The sequence below is a fragment of the Puntigrus tetrazona genome, chromosome 11 (assembly GCF_018831695.1).
Source record: "Puntigrus tetrazona isolate hp1 chromosome 11, ASM1883169v1, whole genome shotgun sequence".
In the NCBI taxonomy this organism is placed as follows: domain Eukaryota; kingdom Metazoa; phylum Chordata; class Actinopteri; order Cypriniformes; family Cyprinidae; genus Puntigrus; species Puntigrus tetrazona.
The window spans coordinates 14,670,155-14,697,654 of record NC_056709.1 but is presented as its reverse complement, the minus strand read 5'-3'; the positions used below and the strand labels follow the sequence as shown (position 1 = coordinate 14,697,654).

Genomic DNA, 27,500 nt, shown 5'->3' with positions numbered 1-27,500 from the left:
CGCCGTGTTAAAAGGCAGCTTACTAGGTTCTGGAGCAATAAACACTCTAGAATTAAACTCCACTGAGTCATGAAATGTAGTTTGTGTGCTGCGTACTTAGGCGAAAGTATTATTCTTTGTTGTGGGCAATCAAGGCCGGCTAATTATCTCCCACTCAATCACGGCAATTGATTCACGGGGTACTGGCTCCACTCCTAGAATTACACTAATGGTGCAGGCTACTCCGACACGCGGTCATAAATCGTGTGTGCCGGCTTCTCGGGTCACATAACTTGGCGCTCGGGAGCGACGGGGGAAAGCGCAAAGAGGTGTGTAACATGCAGGCTCTGCCAGCGCACTGCAGAGACTCCTGGCATCACGACGCCCGGGAGGGAACGGGCCGGAATGGATGTAAAAAGTTGTGGCCGTAATTCTGCCAAATGTCCAAGAGGATTCCTTCCTCCCAAAAGCTTTGAGCTCTTTCCTTTAATCTTGCTTTTGGACCAAACCCGATTTGAACGGTACTTTTCACATTACAATAGCAGCCCTTTGAGGTGACTCCTTAATATCTCCCATTAATAAAGTGATAGTTTTTCATGTTAGAAGCAGGGAAATAACACCTAAAGAACGGCGGGAAGCAGAGTGATGAGCCATTAAAGGGTTAATACACCCCAAAATAAAGTTTTTCCGATGCTACCTGATTAAATTAAGTCATATTAAAAACATTAGGCTGCTTTTAGCCTTACATTGAGTTCACTTTATGCCAATGAAACTAAAAAAAAAAATAATTAAAAAATTTAGCATGATAATATTGCGTATCGCAATCTAACAGACTGATGATAAGTCGATATGATTTTTTTTAATGAAATTCATATTACTCCCATCAGCAAAATGCTCCTTTGTCAGGGTTTCTGCAGGTTTTATGAAAGTAAATATAAAAAGAAAGATAGATGAATGAATAAATTGAACAGAATAATCAAACACTTCCAGAGCTCTGCTCTCAACAACTAAAATGTAATGATTTGAACCGATCACACCACAAAAAAAGTATTTTCGTCTTATTTGCTAGCACAGATCTCAGCACACTCTTGAATCAAAACACCTTTAGTTGAGAAGCAAACCGACGTGAGAAATGTTGTTTTCTACCACGTGAAATGAGTTTATGCATAAAACAATAACAAATATTTGCCGATGGGTTTAGAAAATGAACTTAATTCAAAGGGAAAACGCTTTCATTCCCCGATGACGGATCTTTGTTTTTGCGTTAAGCATAAACTCACTTTTTGTGTTCAGTTTCTTAGAAAACAAGACTTCATATCTGCATATCAATTAAACGTATATTGACTCAAAGATGTTTATATGTTTGCACTGGAAAGAGAGACAAAAATACAGAGCGCATTTATCAAAAAGTAAGATTTTGTATTGCAATCAAAAAGCATGATATATTTCATACGTTTTTCACACGGGTGTTAGCGTTAGACGACCTTTTATGAGTAAATTCAAATAAATATGCCTTTGTTTCATGTTGTATTTCATTCGAACGGATGGGTAAAATACATCCCCACAGCGCTGTATTCCTTTTATAGCTAACTGCATCAGAATGACAGGTGCTTGAATATTTTTTTTTGCACTAATCTGGTCTATAATAGACAACTGTTCCACATATATTCAAGACATATATATCACCAGGTCAAGAAACATGAACTCAATTTGAGGCCGTGTCTAATAAAATACAAAAAGTCCATGCCATCTGATAATCCAGTGTCAGTCAGACGGCCAGCAAGCAGGAGAATGAAGCAGTTCTGACATCTCTATTTGGGGTTTTTTTTAGCAGTCTGAACCCTCTTTTCTTTCAGAGTGCTCTTGTCTTTAAGTCCGATGGGATTAAGAGATTAGATGAATAGTAGTTAATTGCCAGTGCTGAGTAATTAACACAGGGGTCAACAAAACCTGACCTCTTCTGCATGACACAATGACTTTTGAACTAATCAATCGATGTCTGGGGAGTAACTAACTAAAACTTTTCAAAATGGTCTTGCTTTTCAGACTACTTTTTCCAACGAAGTGGTGTCATTTGACAAAATATTATGGCTCTTACAGTCATTTGATATTTGCCCGCAACCTTTTAGACCCTTATTTATAAAAGTTAAAAGGGACATTTTACACAGGTTTAATAACATACATTTACTTTATGACATACATCGTTTAAAATGTCTCAATGATAATGTAAATAAAAAAACAGGTCTTTTATCAAGCTATTTTTGTCCATGTTGCTTTAAATGCTAATGAGCTCGGCTAACTCCGCCTCCTCTTCCATGGAGTGATGAGCAGACCATAGACATGTTTAGATGCCCTATTCAACCACTCCAGAGACATAGATGGCTAAATATATATACACATATATATATATATATATATATATATGTTTCCATTGTTGCAAAAGTAAATAAATACATGCATGCATAAATGTGTGCAAAAACAATAAACCAATGCTTCATTATTAATGCTACAATTTCTTAATATTATAAAATATTATTACAATTAAAAATAACAGTTTTCTATTTGAATATGTTAATTCCCGTGAAGTAAAGCTGAATTTCCAGCATCACCGCTCCCTCCGGTGTCACATGATCCTTCAGAAATCATTCTTATATGCTGATTTGCTGCTTATGAAACATTTTAAGCGTGTTGAGTACAGTTGTGCTATATATGATATATGATATAGTAGAAAATGTATGTGATATTGATATTTCTGTCAAAGCTGCGACACTTTCAAAAATCTTTAAATGAACAAAATCACAGATCCTTTTTTTAATTGGTGTGTACACAGTATAAAAAAAACAGACAGTGGTTGGACGTGGAAGAGAAAAAAAAAAAGTGCATTACCCAAGCTGTCCAAATCATGAACACACAATATTTAAATGTGAGTCATAAGCAAATAGCTTTATATGCTAGGATTGCCATGTCAAGTTGTTTGACAGATTGCTTGCACTGTTTAATGAGGTTGAAACCAATTTATCGGCAGGACACTACATTTTGCTGTAATATTCTCTTCTGTAAGTGATATTAATTCAAAGTAATATGTTTCCATTATGCAAAACAGTGCAACCTAACAGCAAGTGAGCAATTAAATGTCACAGCCTTCACCTACTTCAATTGAACACTCATTGAAGCCACTAACCTGGCAAAAAGCTTGGCAAATCCAGTAATTACCCGACTCAACCTGGTAGCTTGTAATCAGAACATTGTTTCCTGGCAGACTTCTAAAAAGCCCTGGGCACTCTTATTCCCAGGAACCGTCAGCCAATCAAGGTCTCTTCTGAGTATACAGAGCAATATCATCAGAAACTCTTTGTCACAAATCACGTCAAAACACCAGGGCCAGCTGAATCTGTTGGAGTAACTTTTGCCTCAGAACATTCTCATTAACTTATTACAGGGAGAAACCCAACGGAGCATCCCGAGAAAAGTGCCTCGCTCAAGGGCACGACAGTGAGCCTCACAGCTCGCTCCTTGCAGGGATCGAATCGGCAGCCCTTTCGATTTCCTCCTGTGACTTAACACACTGCATCAAAAAAGTAAGGTCAAGAATAAAGGTTAAATAAAAAATCTTGCATTATCAAAGTTCAGTTTAACTTAAAGAAACTACGACAGAAATATTAAGACCATTATCTACTAAAATCTGCTTCTCAATATAATATTATAACAATTGCTTTTAAGGAACATTTTTGCACTTTTATGTGTAGCATCTTATTGTTGTAACACCATTTTGACGATTACTTCGCATTAAATATCAAATCAAAGAATACAGAGAAAAAAAAAAAAAAAAAAAAAAAAAAAAAAAAAAAAAAATTATATATATATATATTTATAAATATAATAATTTATATTTAATTTATATAAATATATATAGAGAGAGAGAGAGAGAGAGAGAGTTTAATTGCGAGCAAAGAAGTTACATTCACATTTATTCTCATGGATCGAAAAAATGTGTAAAGCATTTCCACACTGATGGGAAAAGAACATTGATAAATACCGATATTGTACAATACGGGATAAAATATCAATATTTTCAGCCACGCGTCTCAGCCGTATCTTTTTCAATTTCTGAGCTTCCTTAAGAGGGACTTAATATTAGGCTGTACATAAAGTAAACCGAACAATTATGCCCTTCAGCCTCCTGAACACGAAATGTCTGTAAATGACACTTCAGTTCTGGCCATTTTGGCTGCGGCGTTTGTTTGGGTCGCTCTCTTTTCGCTCTGTCATTTGACAGGCCGCCTGCTGGCTTTAATGAAGACAGATAAAAGGAGGAGTGGGGGTATCAGCTGCGTCTGGGGATGAGGCGTGAAACTGGGTTTAATTGCCTCCATGATCAAGAGCCTTGAGGAGAGATTCGTTGCCCCTCGTCCGGCTACAGCGAGTACACAGGACCCACTTCGCTCAGACACGCATCTCCTTGTGAAGTTAAGAGACGAGCTTGCACCCTGCCCTGGTTGTCAACAGACCCAGGAGAGTGCATTTCTGTCACAAACTCAAATGAAGAGAGTTGTGATGTGCAAGACTGAAAGAAATGCTATTTAGGACCAAATGCTAAAAGTACTAGAAATGAACCGTTTCTACCAATATTAACACTTCATGTTTCTTGCAATGCTTTACAGTTAAACTTCAGGTTTACAGCATTCAAATCAGCATTTTAATTTCATACAGTATAGAATTAGGTTTGACATATATATATATATGACTACTGTGTGTATATGTATATATATATACACACAGTAGTCATCAATTTGAAGTGGATCAAAAAAGTTAATCAAATTTGTTAAAGACAAACCTTGTTTTGGGTTTTAAGACAAAGTCTTTAATAGAGGAAGGTTTTTGATCCACTTCAAATGTTGACTAATGTATATTATACACACACTATTCTTTTATTAATTTGCATTAACATTTTAAAGTTGTTTCTTAAATACTGGACTTTTTAAATTTTGTATTGCAAATTCATACACATGAGATAGAGATAGATGATAACTCACCTATCCTTGCATTTAATCAATATTACATCTTTTATGCATAACTGGTTATTAGTTCTTGAACAGTTTATCCATAAATAATGCCACTGAAAAGTGTTTAAAATTCATGCACAATAGCAGAGATGGACAATAATTGTTTGACCGTTACTTTTTTCCACCCAATATGTAATTTTTTCACATAATTTGTTATCACGTCTTAAATACCAGGTTTACCCATAAATGGTGCAATTGAAAACTGTTTCAAATTAATTTATAATTATGATAAAAAAATGTAACCAATATTAACTTTTTTTTTTTTACATAATCTGTTATCGGTCTTTACAGTACATGGTGACTGTAAAACACTATTTTACGGTTACACCTATTAGTTGCTTATTAGCATGCATATTACTACAATAATAGCCATTTATTAGTGCTAATTAAGCACACATTAACGCCTCATTCTACACGCCCTAATTCAATGTTTCGAGTTTATTTACATTAGTAATCAATACTTAAATATCTGGTTAATGGATAAACCTTTTACAGCTGTTGTTTGTCAGACAGCATTATAATCCCAGTGAGATATGACATACGTGGACCCTGGAGCAAAAAAGCAGTCATAAGTAGCACCTGTGTATTTGTAACAATAGCCAACAATACATTTTATGGGTCAAAATTATCGATTATTCTTTTATGCCAAAAATCATCAGGATATCAAGTAAACATCATCATTCATATTGTTGTATCTTGGCCACATTTTGTCCTGTCCTAACAAACCATAAACCGATGGAGAGCTTATCTATTCAACTTTTAATCTCAATTTCAAAAAATTGATCCTTATGACCCGTCTTGCGGTCAAATATGTATAAATGGGCTGGATTTAAGGATCGCCTCACCCAATTGGACACATTTCTTACAGAAGAAACGCTGCTACTGGCTGTTGGGCAAGTATCTGTAGAGTCGGCCATCCTGGTCCATTCCTAGCAGGGATTTGGGTAGACTGCACAAAATCTTTGAACCACTGAGAGAGTTTTTTTCTCAGAAAAAGCAATTCTAACAACGCAAAATTCTTGGAATGAGGGAGTCAAGTCTGACACGTAGCGCATTGGTTATTAACTAAAACCTTTAAACCTCTCAGAGCTGTTTAATTACAGCAGGTATTTGATCAAAGGCCCTCAAAGTCAACGGGGTAATTTAGCCCGAATCAATCTGAAAACACACGAACAAAATCTGCTTCAACCCACATCCCCGCTCACTCGTTCGCCCTCTTCTTCTCACCCTCTCTTTCTTTAAGTCGAGAGGACGGATAATGAACTAGAGGCTAGGGGTTATCACAATAATTCGGTGCTAATTTGTTCAATTCAAGAGCCCTCAGTGGCCTTCAAACAGCTCCTGCCTGCTCAAAGGGACCTGACATCTGTGGTCCTTTAGCCCTCATTGACCACCAGGGCAACACCGGCGAGAACGAAAACTAATTCATCAGCTTGATTTTTCAGATCGCAATAACGTTTGCCCTTCACCTCCACATCTGACGAATTACCTCAGTTTTCCGGCAATAGATTTTTTCTTCTTTAACACAATAATTTATCAAGCAAAGAAAAGCGCAGAGCACGGAGCAATTGTGTTGAGAAACGGCTCAATAGCAATACTGGAAATAACACAACGTGCTGAGGACCGGTGGCCGTGCAAAGCAATCTGGCAACGCAAGTTTCTCTGGAGTCTGCTGGAATGAAATTAATGGAAAAATTCTTTCATCCTCCTGCCCGTAACCCAGGACGACCAAAGCTCATCTGTATGTTGAAAGAGTGAAGCGAGCTAATTAGTGATTTCACCTCACGGGAGAAAAATGAGAGAGAATTCAGTAGTCCATCAGAACTGCCAAGGTCTTCACACTGACTCATTCAAAGGCTGAAGGATATTTGGAGTGCTGAAGGAGCGTTATTAATACAGTATCACGAATGAAGATTCAGAGCTTTTCGGTTGTTATAGTTAAAAATTAAATACAAAAGTAAAATATAAGAAAATACAGACAACATGAAATGGCATCTGCAGCCCATTTTATGTTTAGATGACATCAATTTATTTAGTACTTTTATAATTATATAACTATGTTCATTAGTATTATTTTCGGTAACACTTTAGAATAGGTAACACTATTATGACTATTCCCTCAATAAATTCTTCATTTGCTGCCTATTAATAGCTATTAAGATAGTTTTTAAGTTTAGGTTTTTCTTAAGATTACGGATTTAGAAAAATTAGCACTAATAAATGGCGAATATTCTAGTAACATGCATGCTAATATGCAACTAATTGGTGTAACAGTAAAATAAAGCCTTACCTTAGTTTTTTATAGCAGCTGTTTCGGGTCTTCAAATAGAAAAATGTAGCATCAGCATAAAGTTTTGTGATATGACGTTCATTTTCCGCCCATATTTATTCATTTAAAAATATATTAAACATAAAAAAAAAAAAATGCAAGTTAAATGAATAAACATGTTCTACAATTAATGTCTTGTTCAGAATTAAAAAAATTATTGTGAAATTTCAGAACACAAAGTCAAAACTGTCAGGGTGATACACCTGCCTTGATAACATAACAAAGAAGGAAAAAATAGACTAATTAAAAACTTAAACTTCTTTCACGATTATTATCATTTAAATTATTATGATATTACAGGAAGGGAAAAAAGTATTGAAGCAGTTTTGTTAATATAAAATAAAAAAAAATTCTCAAACAGTTCTACATGCCATTGACTTGTTAAATAAATAATAATAATAATAATACAAATAATAAATTAAATAAAGCCAAAATGATTAACCAAATATTAGAAATTCCTCTTGCAATGCTGTTGTTTATTTGAAAGAAATGCTGTGTCTTGGTGAACTGTGTACAATAAGACCAGAAAAAGCAACAGAAAGCTAACAGGGCCAAACAGTGACTTCCTGTTGCCTTTAAAATTGCTTAAATTGGTTACTTGAGTGTCCTGAAATTTCCCATTTTCCATTTTTTTTTGCACAGTGTCCATAATTGACAGAAAGAAGAGCAACATCTAACCCAGGGAACCCAAAAAGGAAAATGAGGTTGTTTCGTGATCCTTGGAGGGTGAACTACTGTCAAACCCGAGCGGCGCTGACAGAATGCATCCACGGATCAGAACCAAAACAGAGCACGCCGTGTCACCATCTCTGCACAATCCCATCATTCCCGCGCTCCTGCCAGCCAGTCACGGCCGAAGCACGATAGATCAGACACCTGAACTGAAAGAGACGCAGGTGTCCGATGGCACGTCAATTTGGAATGGGCTACGAGCAGACTGGTCGAGCTGCCAGAGTGGAAGGAAGAGTCAGCGAGCCTGGCTGAGCACTGAAGGATGCTGGGATGCTTGAGAGGTGATTGTACGCGCAGCAGATCTAGGCTGCAGACAAGGGAATCATGCACAGAGAAAGAGAGAAAGAGAGAAAGAGAGAAAGAGAGAGAGAGAGAGAGAGAGAGAGAGAGAGAGAGAGAGAGCGCTTGATGCTTACCCTTGTGGTTGAAGGACCATATGCACTGCTTGCTCTGAATGTCCCACATCCTGACAGTCTCGTCGTTGGAGCCGGACAACAGGAGGGTCCCGTCCATGGACACGGACAGACATGTCACCAGATTCCTGTCCGGGAGGAGAGAGACCGTTATAGAGGAGCGCGCTACAGCTAATAAGTCTGCCTACATAACAGCGTATACTGTGCATAAAAAAAATAAAGAGAAAAAAAAAAAAATCACGGCGTGGGAGTTAGCTGACACGCTCCAGGAATGTTGTACTCATCACGCGAGAGGAGCGGAAATCATTAAAACATGCCGATTTGCTCAAGAAGAGTTGTGTGTATTTTTGTGGAAAGCACAGTATGTTTTAAGATTCTTTGAAAAAAAAAATAGAAAGTTAACGTGTTTTTGTTAACGTAAACATGCTAAATAAAATTATCTGATTAATTAATGTGTGTACTATTTTTATGAATATAATTATCTAAAAAAAAAAATCTAAATATATAAACATGCAAATTTGTGTGGAAACTATTTTTAATGATGTTAATAAATAACATCATTTTGTTTTTTCGTCATTAATATATATTTATTCTAAGACATATATACATATAAACATTCTATATTTTTTCAAGACTCACTGATACATAAAAGTTAAAAAAATTATTGTAGAATTTATTGTAATGCTTATATATATATATATATATATATATATATATATATATATATATATATATATATATATATATATATATATATATATATATATACACACAATGTTCTGTTCATCCTACGAACACAATTTAAGAGTCCCAGAGGAGACAAAAATGTTCAAAAAAAAGTTATTTTTATTTTCTTTGTGTATAAAAAGTATTCTCCTAGCTTTATAAAATTCAGGTTGAATCACTGATGGCAGATGGACCTTATTCACTTCAGCAAACGGGACAGTTACAAGCCTCTCGGTTTTCATCCGAAATAACTTGCATTGCTTTTTTACGGGTTTGGAACGACATGGTGCTAAGTGATTAATGGCAAAAACTTCATTTGGAGATGGAACAGTCCTTAATATAGAGTACACGGGCTGATATAAAGTCGAAGCCGCATTAAGTTGTCACAAAAATGAACACGTGTCTGTTACACTGCGATGCCAAAATGACAGCGTTTCCGCCGCCAGCATCGGCCAATTCTGCGTTTCTCGCTGTGTGTAACCTGAAAACACCAGCGCGAGCGGAGGCTGTGATTACACCTCCCGCCTGCACCGCTTCACAGGCCGAGCTTCAGCACAAAGCACAGAAAGAAAGAGTTTAATCCACAATGAGTCGGCTCCGGAGCAGAAGCCAGAAACTTTCACCTTTCTTCCTTCCGCCGACTCAACTTCGGGCTCCCGCACAAAAACGCACGTCTTTTCCTGAAGTAATAACCGAGGACAGACACATGGGTCACAAAAAAAAAAAAAAAAAAAAACCTCACCTGTGTCCTTTGAACACCTGATTGCCGTCGCCGTCCGTCTGGAAGGTTTTATCCCGGCTTAAACTCTGCCGAGCAGGAAAGAAAGAGAGAAAAAGAAGAAAACATTTATAACGAGGTGGAGAGCACGATACAAACGACAATAACGGCAGCCTGCTGGTTTGGGGTCAGTGTGAGAGTTGTATCTTACGCTCATTGATCGCGTACATGCTTTTATGCCAACTGGGCCAGCTGGAAAAAAAAAAAAAAAAAAACTATAAAAATTCTTACAGTTGATCGCCGCCTAGAGCAAATTAGCTTACCGTTCTGGTACACACACACAAGCTCCATTAGGTACCATGGGATTTAGCCCCGACTGTCTCCTAAACGGTCTGATCGATTGACTTAATGGCATTAATTAAGGAAGAGGCTGTAGGAGAAGTACGGTGGCCTGGACCGGACCACTGCTGACTCAAATCATTACATCACCTCTTTAAAGCCTGGCAATAAGGAGCATCAATTATACATGACAGGAAGAGTTAAAGCCAGCAGGAGATCTCCGGCCATTCTGGAAGGAAACGCGTGTCTTTCATATTTAGATTTGCACATTAATACAGTCAGACGTCGCACTGGTCCGGAAATAAAACCCATGCGATCAAGAGGGGGAAATAGTTTTGAGAGACCTTGTTAGAATTCGAACAATAGAGCTGCTCGGTTTGTAGCGGCGAAACCCAGAAGAGAATTGGCAATTTTCAGCTATGAGTTCCTTCTGGAATATCTAATGGCGTTTTAGAATAGCACTTTTTGATGAATGATTTAAGAGAGGTCTGTGGTTAAAATTACTCGAAGAGGCTTGTTAAACAAAGCCAGTTAAAACACGGTAGACAAACGCTGCACCAAAATCCATTTATAAAGAGCTGCTACAGCTTCCACAAGGAACGCGTGTCAATGAGAATGGTTGTCTGTTATGCTCAACAAGATAAAAAAAAGAGCAGTTTAAACAGCATCAATGCAGTATTTTAAATCAAATTTATTCCTATTGTTTCAGCATCATTACTCTAGATTTTAGTGTCACGTGGTCCATCAGAAATTATTTGAATATTCTGATTTGTTGCTCAATTATTATATATTATTATTGGTTCTTGGTAATCAATAGTGTTTTTTATTAATATTAGCGTTAAAAACATATACACACACACACACACACACACACACACACACACACACACACACACACATAATATATTTTTGGAACATCCAGATCCTTACACAAGACGTGAGAAAGAGAAAATGTATATAGCGTGTAATAAATAATTTTCAAAAGCATTTCATTCATGACTATTATTAATCCGTTCCCTCGTTTTAGTTCAATTGTGGCCTTGTTACCATGGCTACAACTTAACTAATAATCTGATATTGATTTGATCAGTATTATTATCAATTCAACTTCAATTCTATATTAATTTGTTTTGCACTTTTAAATAAAATAAATTACAAAATAGAGTGTGATAGTACTATTATATTTTAAAATAAAAAGTTAGTATGCAATTACTGTATAATAAAAATGCTAATATTTAAATTTTCTTGCGAATTTATCATTTTCGAACCCCAAATTAGCAAGCTTTTATTTTATTGTGTTGCTGCTGGTAAGAATGCATTTGCTCAAACATATATATCTTAAAAAGTTAAATGAAGTTAAACCGCTATATTAAAGCATTTGCACAGAGCGGGGCTGTTCAGAACCAGGGTTTTTAAGTTAAACAGATGTCTTTCTGAGTCAGAAAGCCTTGACAGGATTAGATTTTAAAAACCTTCAGCGGTAACACACTTCTCCGCTCTGTATTCTTCTCTTTGCGTCTTTTTATTTTCCCTTTCTGTCTTTCGTCTTCAAGCAGGCAGGGAGTTCTAAGCTTTCCTGTCAGAAAGCCTTTTTCTATCTAAATATGACAAAATTCAACCCTCGTTCATCACTGACAAGACAATCCGAACAACAAGGGGAAAGAAACAGAGCTGAGGAAGCACTTTCAAGAGGGTGAAGAGGTCAAAGAAACTGCTGGACTGAGAAGAGAAGCACTTAAGGTCACGACTGCATAATAAACAATCATTTTCGACACGAAATCTAATCACTGAACACCATAAAGGCATATCATCTAGTCCTGAGAGGAGGATTTTTTCCCCCTCACAAATTGTACTGGCAAGTTATTGTATTTTGTTCAAAGGGAAACGTCTGGACCAATCAGAACGCAAAGATCGAGGCCGATGTTTTGGAAAGGAGTCAGGACGCCACGTTCCAAGCCTCCCCGTAACATTTCTCATATCCCACCAATTAATCTTCCTGTGAAATCAACTTTAAGACAGTAGACCGAAAGCGTTAAGTGTAAAAACCAGCCTTAGAAGTCAAAGAGATAAGAGTCTATCAATGAATAGCCTTTGAACATCTTGAAAGGTTTTAGAAACATGAAAAAATAAATAAATCAGGAAACCCTGTAGACTAATAAGGCTGGCTGAGATTCCAGACGCGAGGAGCAGAATGAAAAACCGAGAGCACGTCAGTAGCAGCTCATTAATGCCCTGATTAATGTTTAAGAATGATGATGAATGCATCTGGACAGATTGGGAATGAATCGCACACAGTTTCACCTCAGTTTAAAAGCGTTTAGAAACACATGCAGGGACACATGCTGTCTCTCTCTCTCTCACATACGCCGAATTAAAAAAAAAATGCATTCAGACAAACAAAGAGAAGAAAGAAATCTTCAATCGTAAAACACTGCCTCAAGAAGAAACATGTTTATTCATAAAAAATTCAGCCGCGAGCATCTCCTGTTCGGTTTGCAGTTTCTCAATATGAGCTCAGGAATACTTTATGACATGGTGAGAGCTATAAGACAAATCTTATTAAGTGCTGACCAGAAAATGCTGGTCCTTCCAAACGTCTCTTCCTTTTTTCCATTTGAGGGAGTTCTTCCAGCAACTATGGATCTTCTCGTTTCCAGGATTCTCTGAACAGAGCTGGGTAAACCTCTATAGTGGTGAATGAAAACTACAGCAAATATCATTTTTACGTTTCACATTTGCTCTAATGGCAAAAAAGGGTATGCTGACGTCACAAAGGAGGAAAAAACATCTAGAGACTGATTATTTCAGCTGGAAGAGAGGAAAATGTCAAATTGTCCATCATTTAGCTGCCATGACTAGTTTTCTGTCATTTAACACGCTCTTTCAAGCCTTGATGATACTGGCCTTTATTAATAACAGGCTGCTAAGATGCCTTTAAAATCATTATAATATACCGTTTTTATGTTGTTTGATTTGGAGAGTCATTGTGAATTTATGACAATGTAAATGTGTTGTATTAATTCTAGAAAAACGAATGAAAATATATCTCAAATGTTAATAACTGTGGAAATGCAACGCAAATACAAAAACTGGTCGATATGACGCGTTTAATAGTGCATGATCATTTTTGGTTAGCATAATAATTCTCAAAATCCTCATGCATTTTTCTCACGGTACACTTTTCAGACAAAACTATAGAATTTAAAAAACGATCACTTATCAGTTATCTGCTAGAACAAGAACGTGAAAATATGCTAATAAATCTTGGCATAATAGAAACAATTATTTTCACCCATACAATGTGTTTTTGGCTATTTTTACAAATATACCCGTAACACTTTAGGTTTTGTGCTCCAGGGTCACATATAGATAATCAATTTCACATGAAGAGTGGCCTTTTTTTCTCCAAAACATAACCATGATTACAAACGTGAACTTAAGAGACTTAGATGCTATTTTTTTCTGCAGTATTTCGACAACAAAAATAATAAAAGAGAGCTACAACGCTGTTTTGTGATAAACATTTAATGTTTAATGCCTCGTTTATCAATAGTAACTTTTTTTCAACGTCTATTCCACATATTGAGATCAAGATCAAGTATTTATGCATTTGCAATTGCAAGTCAAATGCATTCGTGTCCAATGTATTACTAAACTTCTCCAACATAATGTATGGAAAACAACATGAGATCAAAATTTCCACAAGCCACAACATTTCCAACACCAATGTACTCCGCAAATAGAAGTTTACGAGGAGTGAGCCTCACATCTTCTCAAAGCCAAAGGCACCTCCTGGGAAAAAAACCTACTTCCAATGATCCAGCAGAACTACAAGGGCTTTAAGTGAAACTGACAATGGCCATGACACCTGCATACGTTTCATCTGAAATTCCCTTTGAGAGAAGCGTAAAGGTGAAGCGAGGTGAGAATGCGAGGAAACACATTCGCTTCACATTCATTTTTGCCTTGCAGCGCTGAGAGTTTTCTCTAAGATGCCCTGACCTGGACTGAAACAGACAGCTCGCCAGAAAAATCAAAAAAACACTCGCTCATTTCAGTTCTCAGCAGTGCTGAGGAGACATGTGAAGGATCAGGACAGAGGTTCACAGAGATCAGCATATAAACGTTTCGCACCTGAAATTGAAATCGACTACGTTTACTCTGAGGACTATGTGAAAGAAAGGAAATGAAGATCTGACGGAAAATGACTCGACACTATTTATATCTAATCACCGCCGAGCAGAAGTCCAGTTAAAATGACTGTAATCTTCTCCGTCTAATGCAGGGTGCGTCGTTGCTTATGAAATCACAACGGGCTGCTTGTCCATAGCCACCGGGCCAATTAAACATCTCATAAACAGCTCCACAATTGCGACAAAAACTCTACTGCGAAGATCTCATCGGATCGTGAAATACAGGCGTGTAAAGTGCTTACCGTGCCGCAGAGAGACACCTGAAAAATATTGCCGTCACTGCCTCCGCAGAACAGAAAATACTCGCAGGGGTCAAAGGTCACTGACATGATGCCGACGTCGAAGAGGATGGACAGCAGCATCTCCCCAGAGGAAACTTCCCAGATCTGTGACGTGAGAAGAAAGAAAGAAACACAGCTGGTCAATGAAAAATAAAACCGTCCAAGATGAAAACAACAGTCTTTTAATAACCCAAAACTGGTTTCGGGTCACGACATGGTTTCATATGTTGTTCGATCTTTAGACAATCCAACTAAATTTTGATTAAATGGTTTTAAAGCAGTTAAGCGTTTTCAAGTAATAAAACTGCTGACTGTATCTTACAATAAACATCATTCTGTACAGTACTTGCATTATATTATTAAATCTAAAAATCACCATTTAGGCAAAAATCCCTATGACTGACGTTCTTGGGCAGTATTTTTATTGTCATCCATCTGCTTGAGAAGCAAAAATACGTTATATGATATGTTCTTGGGTTATTTTCCCTATGTGCAATTTATCAAAATTAAGAGTTTATGATTTAATAAAAAGAACAGATATCTTCTAATGGGCTGAAAAAATAATGAATTCAAAAGAAAAACTAGTTTTAATTCCCCATTGACAGATATTCGCCCTTGTTTTAAGCTTAAAGTCATTGAATTTTATTGAATTTCTCAAAAAACACATCTTCACTTCATCGATTTACATAATAATAGCATCTCTATTTAAAAGATGTTCAGGTTACAGCATTGGAAAGGAAAACAAAATATAATAAGATATTCGTGTCTTTCATAGCGCATGCAATATTTAAAGCCTTGAGTGAATTGCTAATGAATTTAGCACTTCATGCTCTGATTTAAGACCTTTTAAGGCCTTAATTTGTTGGAGCACCAATTAGGATTTTTTTGAAACCTGCAGAAATCATGCGCAAAGATGTAGTCTTTATGTTTTTCTTTTTTTAATAAACTAATGTGTGGAGAGAAAAAAAAAAATCATTAGATTGTTTGACGTTTACATTGATTAAACTAGAAATGAATAATGACACAAAGAGAGGCAGACAGAGGAAAGAATGAGGAGAGAGATAAGAGCGAATACAAAAAGACAAAGACTTCTCAGTAATCGTTACTCTGTCTAGGTCAGGACTCTGCTTCCCTCAGGATGATAAAATCCACAAAGACTGCCTCCTCTCCAGCATCTACACGCTCCTGTTCCAACTTCCAGCTTAATGGTAGCACATTTGCCAAAAAGTCTGATGGCCTCTCATTGGTTCAGGGGTAATGCAGTGTTATCGTCTCGGAGAAAGTGCTGAAGTGGACATTAGACAGCTCAGAAGCTCAGCTTTGGAAAGCTCTAGTTCTCTGCAGTGAGTTTGCTGAGCCAACAACACAAACTTTCAGTCCAAGTGAAAGGTCTATTCTTGCAAAGCTCGTAAGGAGAGAACAACCATTATTCTCAAATTTACAGCCGCTTTTTTTATAAGATCTTCAATCAATGGAAATATAAAGTTGAAGTGGAAGTTTTTCCACTTGGTGAGCAAGAACATACTGTATGTGAGCTTGCGAAACGAGAATTAAACCGAGGAGCTCCGCCGCCCTTCCCCGCGCGAGTCCGGCGTGATGGATGCCCCATCATAAAGAAGACAAACTGACCGTAAAATAATTTTGGCTGAAAAGGATCAATGCCCGTGACCCAGTCATAAAATGTCAAGAGTGAAAGGAAACTGCCCATTATAGCATAGCCACTTTCACTGAATTAGAAAAGACGTGCAGAACAGAAACCATACCATTTTAATCATTTTATAATTTATGCACATTTTAGAAAAAACATGGAGATATCTAAAGTGGCTGATATTCTGATAATAATAATACTGCTATTCATAAAAAAAAACAACCAAAAAAAAAAAACAACAACTGTATTTAAAAAAAAATACAGTATAACTGTATTATAACAAAACAACCAAAACATAATAATAATAATAATAATAAGAAAATATAATATACAATGTTATTACATGTTCAGAAATTTGTCATATTTACACTTACATATTTACAATTATTAGAATAATTCTAAATGCATTAATTATAAAATATAAAGGAGGAAATAATAATTTATGAATTTATCTTAAAATATGAATTTAATTAGATAAGATTTATTTATCTTATGAATTTAGATTTTTCATAATATTTACTCAAAGCTAAAACTGAAACCCTTTATTGTTTGGGTAACTTAAGTAGAAAGAAAATAGAAATAAAATATAAAAATGTTAAATGACAAACCTTGGCACCTTGATTATTAAGAAAATTAAGAAAAAAAATGTATAAACACAACATAATACTAAATTAACAGTTTGAAATATACATATTTTGAAAACCAAACAGCTGGCAAACTCGATAATTTTTATTTTCTTCATAGTACGGAAGTCAATGGCTACCGTCAACTGTTAGGTTACCATCAATCTACATAATCGCTTTTTTGTTTAACAGAACGAAACACATTTTTATTTTTAAATAAACTACTCCTTTAATTTGCCTACTGGAATAGTCTCTTAAAGATAAAAAAAAATAAATAAATCGACCAATTAATACACCCAGACAGTGTACCAGTGATGCAAACAACCCTCTTATGAAACCACGGACATAAAAGCTTCCTTCTAAACATGAGCAAAGGTCATTTTAGGTCATTTTGATGTTCATCAAAATTAATTGACCGTTTCATAAATCAGGTTGTCCAATGCGCCGGTCAAAGGTCAGGCGGTGCATTTGTGTGTGCTGAACTCTGGTCTAGTTTGTCAATCCATGCAGCCGTCAGACGTTTTTAACCATCATTAAACACCCAGCAGTGATCGGTCTGTCAGTTTGACACGGAGACACCTCTCCATCCCTCTTGCACTAACAAGCCCATGTCTTTGTGCGACGTGACCTCCCAGAATCCCCTCACGACAACAACAGACGAAATAATTCATCTACGATGACTGACAGGCCGTAATCCACTGTAGCCGAAGCTATTGAGCTCAGATGACTAATGAACAACAGTGGGACGGATTAAACATCGAAATGATCAGCTTGATTGATGGCAATCTGATGGCGACCACTTTGTCTAAAGAGGACAGGGCACAAATGGGAGGGAGTGACTGGAGACGACAAATATCAGAAAATAAAAACTTTAGTTTAATGGTAGCTTGAGATGAAGTTTTATAGTACACGTTCAGCCTCTCATAAGTGACGTCTGTGCTTCTCCACCACGGAAAAATCACCGCCTTCCACTGCCATAAAAAGGAGTTTAATTAAAAAGTGCCTTAAAAAAAAAAAAAAACCCATAAACAAACAAAAACCCATTTACTGGTTGACACTCAAAAACTGGCCTTTAAATTCTGTGAAGACTGCATTTTCAATGCCATTTTTCCTGAATGTTTCATAGCTTATGCATTTTACATACCTTTAGGATAGATATATATATACACACATACATACACACTGCATAACTCAACCCACTATCCATTATAATGAAGACGAACTGTATTCAAGGCCGACAGAAATCAGTTTTCTGACCTCATATAAACCTATATGAAATTCATAAACCCGACTTCATTCACATGGAGAAGGAAGCCAGGGCAGGACTCAGACATTTGACTAGAAAGCAAAAAAGCTTTGACATTGAACCTGATCAACAAGCTTCACCCCATCTCTTTCTTTCAGTAGATAGATACAATACATAATGATTTCAGGCTGTTGTACAAAATCCACAAGAAAGAGCTGTGTTTTGGCTGCTGCACAAGGAGACTGGGAAATAGCAGCTCTGACAAATCCACTAGTTTATTTTCATTTTTGAGTTTCAATGTCAGTATAGTTAAATTAAAAGTGCAGTATCTAAGTAAATGCCTCTGTGCACTTTTTGTGCAACATCATTTTAATGTGCCTTACAGCACATGTCTCCGCATGTTTCAAAGAGAAATGCTCCTGACCGGCATTAAAACACAGGTTCAATATGTAAACCCTGGCACAAGTATGCTATGTTGATATAGATATTGCTGTGTTTTTAAATACGTTAAATATCCAGGGACTGCTCTAGCATGTTAGAAATATGCCCTACACCAAATCCAACCTAAACCTACCAGACAGTGTTAACAAATCAAAACTGATACAAAAAACATTTGTTGATGCAACCGTGTCATTTCCATGTACATCTCTGCACTCCATGAGCTACCTAACAAACATACCATATTTGAAAACCCATAGATATGAAGCTGGATGTTCAAAAGCATCAGTTTTCAAAGATCTCAGCATATTAATATTGTTTTGAAGTCACATGATTTTCTTCAAGTAATTTTTTGACGAACATAATCTGAAATTTGAGTGAAAAGGAGATTGTTTACTGACTCAATATGTACTGCAATGATATGTACTTATTGGTACATATTTCATGCCTGGCTAAAAAGTGCATCCAGGTAAATTTATAGAAAACACACATTTCAGCTATAGCATTATTTTACAGAGAAACATTCCTATATATCCGCAAACAAATGTTATCATTTTGCTTTAGGAGAGTCAAAAACTTACAAACAGCTTAACATTTCAGCTTTATAAATTTAATTATTTTTGCTAATGATAAAAACTCTGATGGACAGATCGGCGCACTAATAGCTAAGAGAACAAAGACTAATGAAAGCTAAGTTGGTAACAAGACTACTTCAAGTGCAAATGAAACTATCCCAAAATCAAATGAAGGACTATTGCATTTGAACGCATTCCAAGGAGATTTTGGCTGCACTTCAATCCAATTTAAAAGGGATCTTCAGAACTCTTTGGTACAGCTAACAGAAAGGTTTCCCTGTCGTTCACGGGCCAGTAAAGTGGTAGATGGGAAGGACTGAATGCAAATGACAAAGTTGAAGTCCTCTCAGCACCTTGCTGCCTTGAGCCGTCTTTTAAAATGCTCGGCAGCACTCATGGAGCCGTTTCAGACTCATCTATTCTCACACTATTATACAACACAGTCGGTTTTAAAACAATGCTTAAAACAAGGTTTTATCTAATTGCAAAGTTTTTAAATCAAGTATAAAAAATGTAACATATCTATTTATTGATGAAATATATTAATTTACACAGTGGCTGTCTTAATTTATTTTATAACAGATTTATTTAAATAATTAAGACATCACTACCAGGAAAAGCAAAATATGATGCATATATAATCTAATATTTCACAAAATGCTCATTTTTATTTATCTAGGGAACTAAATGACCTGCCTGCCTGAGGAAAAAGAAATGCTTGTGACATGTTCTGACGTCTTTCAAAGGCTGAAACACTGAGCAATTGCATGAAGCATGAGATGGTCATTCAAGTTTATTTTGCATTAAACTAGTAGAAAACAGGAAGGGGTGCTCACTTACACTCTGCGTTTATACAGCTAATAAATGTTTAGAGTCAAAACAATCTAAATTGTTTCATGTTAAAGCGATATCAGTCAAAGATGGAAAAAAGGGTTTAACTAAAAAACAGTAAGTGTAATATTGCTTTAAATTGTTTTTATGACAAATTAAAAGATTGATTTTTTTACTCATTTAAAACACAAATTTTATACGCTTCCTTAATCTTTCATATATTTTATTATGTATCAGTCAGAATAAGCATGGGGTTTAAATTCTTAGATACAACGTAACATTATTTCAACCAAATTTTGACATTTAATTCTCCAAAAACTAACGTGACTTTTTACTTGCATTTAATGTTCTTTCTATGGAAGTAAAATCACTTTTGTGAATTTCTTGTGATGCGCACATCTTAGCGTCTTTGAACCGTACACGTATTACAATCCTATCTTTTTTAAATACAGAAAATTAAAACAGAAAAGACGAAATGAAGTAGTTATTTTTGGTTCAACTGAATTTATCTGTGACTTCATTACACAATAAAGGCGGATAACTCTATTCTATTCAATCTATGCTACTCAAATCTGTATTCTCAATCCAATTTAAAGAAACCTTGCCGAACAACAATCAATTTCTTCAGATAAAACAGTCTTCTCTATGTCAAAAAAACAATGTAAAAAATTGATTTTGCATCCCATGAACCTGTGACCGCACATCAGATGAATTCTATATTAATGCACCAAGTTGTTTGGCAACTGCTGACAGTCTACAATTAGACTAATGAACTATACTACTTGGCAGAAGAAATGTTTATTGTGATTTATTATTTATAAATGTTGGGGGTATTACGCTCATTTTTGGATGCGCTCGCATCCGCATCCAGCTGTCTAGAATAATGCTGCCTGACGTCAAAATACCGCAACCCGCTGCTATCTTCCACAGCAGAGCCAAGCCGATAAAAATCAGCCTTAAACCAGCCGTGGCAATATCTACACGGGAAGCCCGTGACATAAGCATCATTCAAAACAGCAAAATGCAGGACATGTCACTCAATTAAGCAGCGCCAGCCGCATTCCCACGGACGCCACAAACAATTTTCTTTTAATCGCTGGCTCCTTCTGGGGGTTGATCGATTTGGGTATGGATTGGCCCCCGAGACCCTGACGGCAAGGCACAGCGTTCGAATGGCTTTGGACAGCGTGAAACGAGGCTGATTATACGAGACCTACGAGCATGTTTTGTCAGGACGTTCATCCCAAAAACAATCTGGGAAACGGACCTGAAAAAAGAGAGGGGCGAGTCACCCCGAGGTAAACTCCCCTTTATTATCACCCACGCCTCGCTCACCCATTTCTCCTCACTAGAGCTCTGTCCTGACAACAACCGGTCCTACAAAAGCCCCATGGGGGATTGTGGGTAATGAGAGAGTGCACTCAGTGTGACATTGAACGCCTGTGTGCAGTGGCGCCGCGGGCACACCTCCAGTTTAAACAAAGACTAAGCAGCCAGTCGTTCATGACAGATCCTCAGAGCATGTAGCCTGTAGATCAGTCATGCCTGTGGCTTCTTTATAATGGGCTTGATTATTGGCGTAATCCTGTCAAAGCAATGTCAACGATAACGGGAATGAAGTCTCATCCCGAATCACACCGGAAAATTGTTAGACGTGACGAGCAGATCAGCGACGAGAGCCGGAGTGTTCCTCGGCCTCAGAGATCCATGAAAGATCAAATAAGTTCTTTGCAGTGTATCAATAACGGACTGGAAATTATTCAGCACCGAGTTTCAATGATCACACAGAAAACACTCAAAGCGAGTCCGCCAGGCGATCTCCGGATGACCTTGGAGGGAGGCTCCGCTGCTGATGCCTCTTTTGATATTTTGATGCTTTTGGTTTGCCGTTTCTCATGCAGGAGTTAGATCTAAAAAGGCAGTTTATAGTTTGGAAGCACTGTGGGTCTTGAATTATCTATAAATTACCATAAAGGACTGATTAATCAGATTCTGAGTAAATTTTAGGTAATAAATGTAATTAAATAACTACATATGCTTATGTTACGCAAATCCTATAGTTATACACACTAGGGGTGTAATGGTACATAATCACGATGATAAGGTCAGTTTTGACATCATGAATAAATAGAGAAAACATTGAAATGTTTGGTGGCTTCTAGATTCATGCCTGTTTGGTACTGAAGGAATGAATGGTGCAAGTTAAATGCTAACATACATTACATAATTAAGATATAACAAAATATAATGTAATACAATCTCCAAATGTTTCAACATCTGTGTCACTCTGCGCATTATGAATAAAGATTTTATAAATAATACTGTTTTTTGTGCAAGCAAAAATGTAGCCGCTTGGATTTCGAATATGTGGTTTGTTAACAAAGATAACATCTATTTGCAAATTCAAATTTTTTATTCATCAAATAAAACTGTAAAACGCAGCATGGTTTACGCAACTGCTTTCAATATAATACATATGATAATATTATTAAAAAGACCTGTACGCAGAATGTCCCAGTCTACCCAGGACTGCAAAATAAATTGCTGTGGACTGTAATCAACTGATGTAAGTCTGATTAAGTTGACGGATATTGTTTTTTTCGACAGCCGATGCCGATATCTTAGAGAGCAGGGTGCCAACAGCATGCAGGATATAAAGGCCCACTTTATAAGATCTCGCTTTAAAAGGTTTGTGAAATGAAATGTAAATCAGACATTCAAAGATCTGCTTAAATGATATAAAAGCGCTTTTGCTGAATGCTGATGGTAAACGGGAAGTATCATGTTTGCCTTTATATTACTAATAATACAAAGGCAATCATTACAGTACTGTTTGGGATACCTACTTCTGATTATTAGACAGAAATCTTTCCCCTATTCGAAAGAAATGTTAAACGGCGAAGGCAAACAATCAAAATGAAAATGCTACCGTTCTCACCACTGACAAAATTAAAGACCAGACTCGAAAAGATCAGCCAAACAGAAAAATATAATCGGCCGATACCGATATTTGAAAGATGTCAAATATATCGACCTTGGTAGTATATCAGTTGAGCACTAACTAAAGGTGCAGTATGTAAGATTGACAGCTAGTGGCTGAAATGGGTTGTGCCAAAACAAAGACGTCCCGCACTGTAACGCACATTTCTGAGTTGAATTACTGGCTATAGCAATATTTTACAGAGAAACAGCTATGCATGCACAACATGTTTCCTAAATGTCTGCAAACAAACATACCATGTTATTTTTGTTTGGCTTTAGAAGATTCAAAAACGTACAGCACCTTTAAGTCTAATGAAACGGAACAAATATTTCAGAAAGGTAGTTTCAGTGATATTATCAAGTACTGCATTACCATTGCACGTAAGAAATGTTTGTATTGATGGTAACCAAACGGTGTTTGATGCCCATTGCCTTATATAGTATAAAAATATATTACAGAACTCAACAGGGACCGGGAAGCATCAAACCCATTTAAACTCATTAGATCGCCTTCAAGCTAGGCAGTATCGGTTTCAGTATCGCAAATGAATCACCCGCGGAAACTGAATGCGATATTGCGTAGCTTGACGGAGATCTATGGCTCTGTGTGTTAACTGTCGCTCCATTTGAAAACAGGTGATGGAGATTTATCGCTAATCAAAGAACCGGCTTTATTGACGAGATGCGCATAAATATCGTGCGATCTATTGCCCAGCCCAGACAGAATTGTGAACTATCCCTTAAATTTTTATTTACTAGCCAGTCATCACCATTCATCACCATTCATCAGTCGACCCTAATATGGTTTAAACTAGTGTGAGCCATAAAACATATTATTGTATGGATCTCTGTTCCTAGAGCAGGTGGAACAGTATGTTCCTCCCCGTAATGTCCATCACATTAGACGTAACTTCAAAGAAGCACATGGACCTTCCGCTTATGCAGTTTACATTACAGCCAGACACTTACTGACCCCATGTCACATTCATTAACGGGAAAATCGCATTTCAGTAAAGTTTCGAACTTGAGGAAGGGGAAGCGTGCATTATTGTCCGTTTAAAACAAAATTACCCCGTTTTAAGTGTTTTAGCTGGAAGACAGGAGGCTTGTAAATGCCTAACAAGGCCTATAAAAAGCGCACCTCAACAAAGAACAAGCGCAAATGGGATGCAAACTTCCCCTGAATGACAATCCAAGGTCTCATCACAGCAAACAGTAATTTAAGAGCATCTTCCCCACATACAACGAGGAAGAAAAGACAGCACATCGTCTCGAGCCAAGTACCCCATTCATGACCCGAGTTTAGCAAGTTAAATAAGCTACAAACTGGATTACAAGTCGGACAGCTTTAGGTGCCTATGACGGAGAAGTATGAATTCATAAATATGTATGCTTTTCAAGTGATTTTTCAAAAACTGGACAGAAGCGATGAAGACATCAGCATATTAAATTAGCGGAGATAAAACAGGCTTCCCATATAAAGCATTAGGAAAAAAAAAATACAAAGGTGTGTGTAGGTGGCACATGCGAAACGTAAGGATGTGGAGATGCATTTTAAAGTGGTCTGGCATTTACAAGAAATGTTATTTGGACCAATAAATGGACAAACAGACGTATTAAACAACTATAACTATGTTAGATGCACAGTGCCACGTATATTTTATGCATTTATTGATTTATGATTGATTTATACACTACGCGAAAATAAAAAAAAAACAACCAATTACATTTAGGAAAACTTTGCTTTGCAATTAAATTAAGGCTTTCTGGGTTAAAAAATGATTTGTTTGACCAGTCCACACCATCATTCAGTCTTTCTTTGAAAAAACTGCTCTAACTTAAGGGGCCATTCATGCAGAATTCACTTTTCCAGTCTAATGTGCCGTTTTCCATATAGTTTTTAGACGGATGTGTGTGACTGTTGTGCTCATGTCTCACGAATTTTGCAGCATGTCGCACACGAGTGCCACGTTTCCAAGACACTGTAGCAAGTTAAAACTATTTCAGCTTTTGTATGTAGTGGCGTTCATTAATGTCAGTCATCAGTTCATCAGTGTCCAAAACAGCGGAGCAATCAAACGATCCTTCGGAGGAGCAAGTGATGCAAGCTTTTGTTTACAGTAGTAAGTTGGCATGGTAACAGTTATATCGCAACATGGCGTTATCTATTGATTTATTTTTTTCTATTTTTGTTTTTTATGTATGCATAAAGTGTACAAATTAGTTTATGCATTTATGTTGCACTGAAAAATTCAATGTGAGGTTACAGGTTTATTTGCAAAAAATGGATAATTGTGTTTTTTTACATTTTGATAGCTGTATTTTTTATAGTTATTTTTCAACCTAAGCAAAATAATCCAACTGCAGCTTAAATGAGAATTAAAGGGATAGTTCACCCAGAACAGGTTTGGAACAGAAGTAAAAAAACTGTTCAGTTTCTTGCGAAGACATCATTTTGTGTCTTTGCACATAAGTATACTTAAATTCAAAGTGTTTAATTTGCTTTTATCCGTGTTTGTTTGATTTTTTTTTGGACTTTCAAAGTCCCATTGACTTCCAATATATCTTTGAAAAAAAAAAAAAAATCTTTGCTTGCGTTCTACTAAGTTACCTACATCTTGGATGCCATGGGGGCAAGCGGATACACATCAGCATTTTTTGGTTCAACATCAACATCCCTTTAACTGAATTTTAACCATTTTGTAAACGGTTCAAAATTGAATTATCTGCTCTTGCATATGAACTTTTCAAATATATTTTGTGATGCATGTAATTTACATCAAGAAGAGCAAAACTCACCTTAACGGTTTGATCCAGGGACGCGGTGGCAACGCGGCCTTGCGGTCCCATCAGGCCACAGTGGATGTCGGTGATGGGGAGAGAGTGGCGGGAAAGAATGTGACGTGGTTCTGGTGTGCGGGACGAATCCAACTGAACAACGCTGAAACGCAAAACACAATTTTTCATTACTTTGTTCGTTACGAAGTCTTTATTATAAACGTCACGCCCAGGACAACAATAATTAATCATGAGAGCCATCAATTCTATCACATATTATTTGTGTGAGGAAGAGTTAATTAAAAATTGATGAATGTGAAGTATTAAAATATAATACACTGGGTGTAAGTGAAATATTAAGATTGATACTCATTTTCTCTCTATGCAAAAATCAATGGCAAGCTTGGGCCTTGACCTTGAAAGTATTCGTTTATAAGATTGAATGATTCTAGATATCAAACCACATCCTATACTGTGCTCTTCTGCAGAGGATGATTGATAAATATATATATATATATATATATATATATATATATATATATATATATATATATATATATATATATATATATATATATATATATATATATATATTTTTTTTTTTTTTTTTTTTTTTTTTTTTGTTTCTTTGTTGTCAACATCTGGAAAAATATCAAACAATGAGTAAGAAGCAATGCAAATGATTCACTTTAAAATGCAATGAAAATAGCCATGCAATCATGTAATATGTAAATGCCATAGCAGCAATAATAATTATTTATAAACGAATGATTCACAAATATTATCAATATTTTTTATTACAAAGACGTATATCATTTTTTAAAAAAGAACGCATCAAATCTGTATCAAATATAGATGATTGCAAGGATTAATTACAGATGGTTTATGCTCACTGTTATTGGATTATGTATCTATGTCTCATACGTGCTCCTGACGTTTTTATTGCATAATACATTCTATACATAATATATGTGAATAATTCATTCAAAACTAATTAACTTTAACGTTATGCAAAGCAAATTTGCAATCATATTTTCAAAAAATGTTGGAAATCAATTGCACTTATTCTTACATCTCCTCGGTTTACAAAGGAAGACTAAAAGCATGTCTAGAATAACAACTTTGCAGCATTTAATGAATTAACATAGCAATCTCACAATCAAATATGAAGCAACATTAGTAAACCTTCAAGAATACATTAATCGAAATACATTAACCGTGTTAAACTTAATATTACTTCATTTATTCAGGAAGAGTTAGACTTATTCACTTCTAGCTGTTTATTTTGACTTTCCGTTTAGGTTTGCAACGAAATAAGGCAGCAAATTGAACTAACAGTAAAATACAGTCTCGAGTCACTCCGCTAATGTCTGGCCAAACGATCAGCCTCAAGAAAAAGACAACTGAACGAGAGATGCGGAGAGGAGATCCAGATGGAAACACAAGGGCAGATAAAGGGAGACGAGACAGAACTGAACCCCATTCTGTCAGCACCGCTGCATGACGCGGCACCGCTGGGCGAGCTCAGGGGCCAACCTGTCTTAAACAACATCTGTCATACACATCTGCGTTTTACGTCTGGGAGACTGAGGATCATTTCTGATCC

General features: G+C 36.4%; 1 protein-coding gene across 1 annotated transcript in view; it reads right to left on the bottom strand.

Moving 5' to 3' along the window:
* wdr18 (WD repeat domain 18) overlaps positions 1-27,500 on the bottom strand; it is a 50,207-nt gene that overhangs the window by 14,936 nt on the left and 7,771 nt on the right. The window contains exons 4-7 of the mRNA XM_043252611.1: positions 25,916-26,057; positions 14,735-14,878; positions 9,985-10,049; positions 8,520-8,644 (exon numbers count right to left, since the gene is read on the bottom strand). Coding sequence (XP_043108546.1) covers positions 8,520-8,644; positions 9,985-10,049; positions 14,735-14,878; positions 25,916-26,057 — 476 coding nt within the window. The remainder of the gene's footprint in view (positions 1-8,519; positions 8,645-9,984; positions 10,050-14,734; positions 14,879-25,915; positions 26,058-27,500) is intronic.